The 2339-nt window shown below is 38.4% G+C and overlaps 1 protein-coding gene across 2 annotated transcripts in view; it reads left to right on the forward strand.

The window, feature by feature from the left end:
• LOC110501701 (GRIP and coiled-coil domain-containing protein 2) overlaps window positions 1–2097 on the forward strand; it is a 30947-nt gene extending 28850 nt beyond the window's left edge. For both annotated transcript variants that reach the window (XM_036959049.2, XM_036959050.2), the window contains exon 23: window positions 708–2097. In XM_036959049.2, coding sequence (XP_036814944.1) covers window positions 708–781 — 74 coding nt within the window. In that variant the 3' untranslated portion in view covers window positions 782–2097. The remainder of the gene's footprint in view (window positions 1–707) is intronic.
• The last annotated feature ends 242 nt before the right edge of the window (window positions 2098–2339 follow it).

Here is a 2339-nt window from a genome sequence, read left to right on the forward strand (position 1 = left end):
GCGGAGTGGGCAATCAGCTATGTAGTCGCTGTGCTCTGCTGCCACTCCCCCCTCTCCTCCTTGATTGCCTTTGTTTTGGTTAGTTTTTTTTCATCATCATTGAAAACATTTCCTGAGCCGCGCAAAAGGCAGACAGGCCGTTAAGTAGAGTTCTTTTTTTCAGGAACTACGATATGGCAGCATCTATAAAGATTAGCCTACATCACACAATGCTAAACATTTTTTATCCAAAGTGTAAGGACTGAGTCCTGCTTGTGCAATTGCAATATCCATTGCAACAGACAGACCGAGAAGGTTGTAGCCTTTATAATATATGTTCTGGAATATACGTTCAAATCGCTGCAGGGTTTTTATTTAAACTGCTCAGAAAGGAGACATGGGCTATATCATCATGGTTCAGAAGAGTAAAGAATGTTCAGAACGTGATCCGGATCCTTAGCTCTAAGAAAGAGGTTTCCAGAAGAGGAAGGCAGGGCGAAAGCTCCTTATCCACGGCCAATATTATATCTGTCTGGGCTTCTTGCAATCAATTTGCTGTCTACTAATTATTTGTAATTATGTTTCCGGCCCCCTGACCATCCGCTCAAGAAACAATTGTCCCGTGGCTGAATTTAGTTGATGATCCCTGGTATAGTGTATAGTAAATACTGTGTGTTGCTACTGTAGTGTCCTACCTGTGTCTCTGAACCGGTCTCTTTTTGCTTCAGGTGAGGAGGAGGTGGGAGGAGCTAAAGGCTCAGGATGGACCTCCTACCTTCACAGCTGGTCTGGCATCAGATGAAGACATCAACTACTGCCATCTCACTACCTGCCTTCACTTTCATCTGATCAATATGTCTGATCAACTGGAGTTATTGAAAAGTCTTCATATATTATTGATGATCATTAATCTACTTGAAATGAAGCAAGTGCTGACAGCAGCAAAACAAGCCAGTGCTCTTTTAACTGTTTAGTTACTGGACCGGTGATGATTCCTCAATGCCTCACATTCAATACTTTGTTTTTTTTACGACTGAATTTGTAGCTTCGTAATAATCCGCACCATGCAGCGCCTAAGTTAAAATGGTTAATGAAGTGAACTATGACTGTGATGACCCATTTCACTTAAGATCTAATGTAGAGGGGTTAATCGACAATTATAACAATTCACACCTGTTTCGATGTATCAATATTACATACCAAAGAATGCTATGTTAATATGAAGGTACGTAGTCTGTAATTGGTCAATGTGTGTGTATATATAGTAATTATGTACTTGCTGTGAAATTACAATGCATTTGTAATGTGGGGCTACTTTTTTTCAAGTTAACCAAACATGAAGAAGGGGTACTGGATATCAATGACTGGGTCAAATTGAGGCCTCTGCTCTGTCGTCCTATGGTTGTGCTTCATATCACATCATTTACAAACAGCTATCTGCACTTGAATTTACACATTTGGTGGACAAGCACCAACTGTGACATGTATAGGAGTCACATTAGGCTCTCATTTACTATGACCAAGGCTGCGCCTGAAATTGTTCTCTTATTTCCCATATATCGCACTATATTGGGATAAAGTGCCGGTTCAGATTTGGCTCGTCTCTTACACAGGGGTATATGCTAATGTCATTGTTCTGTGTTATTCCTAAGGCATATTAATGAATGAGGCCAGATGGGGATAAGTAATACATGGGAATAACTGAATGTACTCGTAATGAATAATTGTGTATTGAAACTGGGAAAGTATATTGTTCGTCTATAAAATATGAATGATTACTGATGTTGAAAACTGGTGATGGTTTCCAGTCCTCACGGTTGAAGTTGATATCCCCTCTGGGTTAAGACATGATTTCGAAAAGGACAAATAAGTCAAAGTTAAGCATATGTTTTAGGTCAACCATTTTATATAAAAAGGAGACCTGCAATCAGTAGCAAAACCACCATTGTTTTTCCTAAGAGATTATTTAACTGTGAATAAAGATGACAATTAATATATATGCTTTTTTTTAATACAATTTTTTTCCTTTCTTGGCCTGCCGCTACTCTTGTTCATCTAAAAATGTAATGTCTCATCTCAACTATTTAAGTCACCCCAATTAAATGATTTTGAGGTAAATTGATGTAATATTTGGTCATTTACAGTATACAGTTACAGTATATACACTGCTCAAAAAAATAAAGGGAACACTTAAACAACACAATGTAACTCCAAGTCAATCACACTTCTGTGAAATCAAACTGTCCACTTAGGAAGCAACAATGATTGACAATACATTTCACATGCTGTTGTGCAAATGAAATAGACAACAGGTGGAAATTATAGGCAATTAGCAAGACACCCCCAATAAAGGAGTGGTT

Source organism: Oncorhynchus mykiss, chromosome 22 (genome assembly GCF_057628025.1).
Source record: "Oncorhynchus mykiss isolate SJ-2025 chromosome 22, ASM5762802v1, whole genome shotgun sequence".
Classification (NCBI taxonomy): domain Eukaryota; kingdom Metazoa; phylum Chordata; class Actinopteri; order Salmoniformes; family Salmonidae; genus Oncorhynchus; species Oncorhynchus mykiss.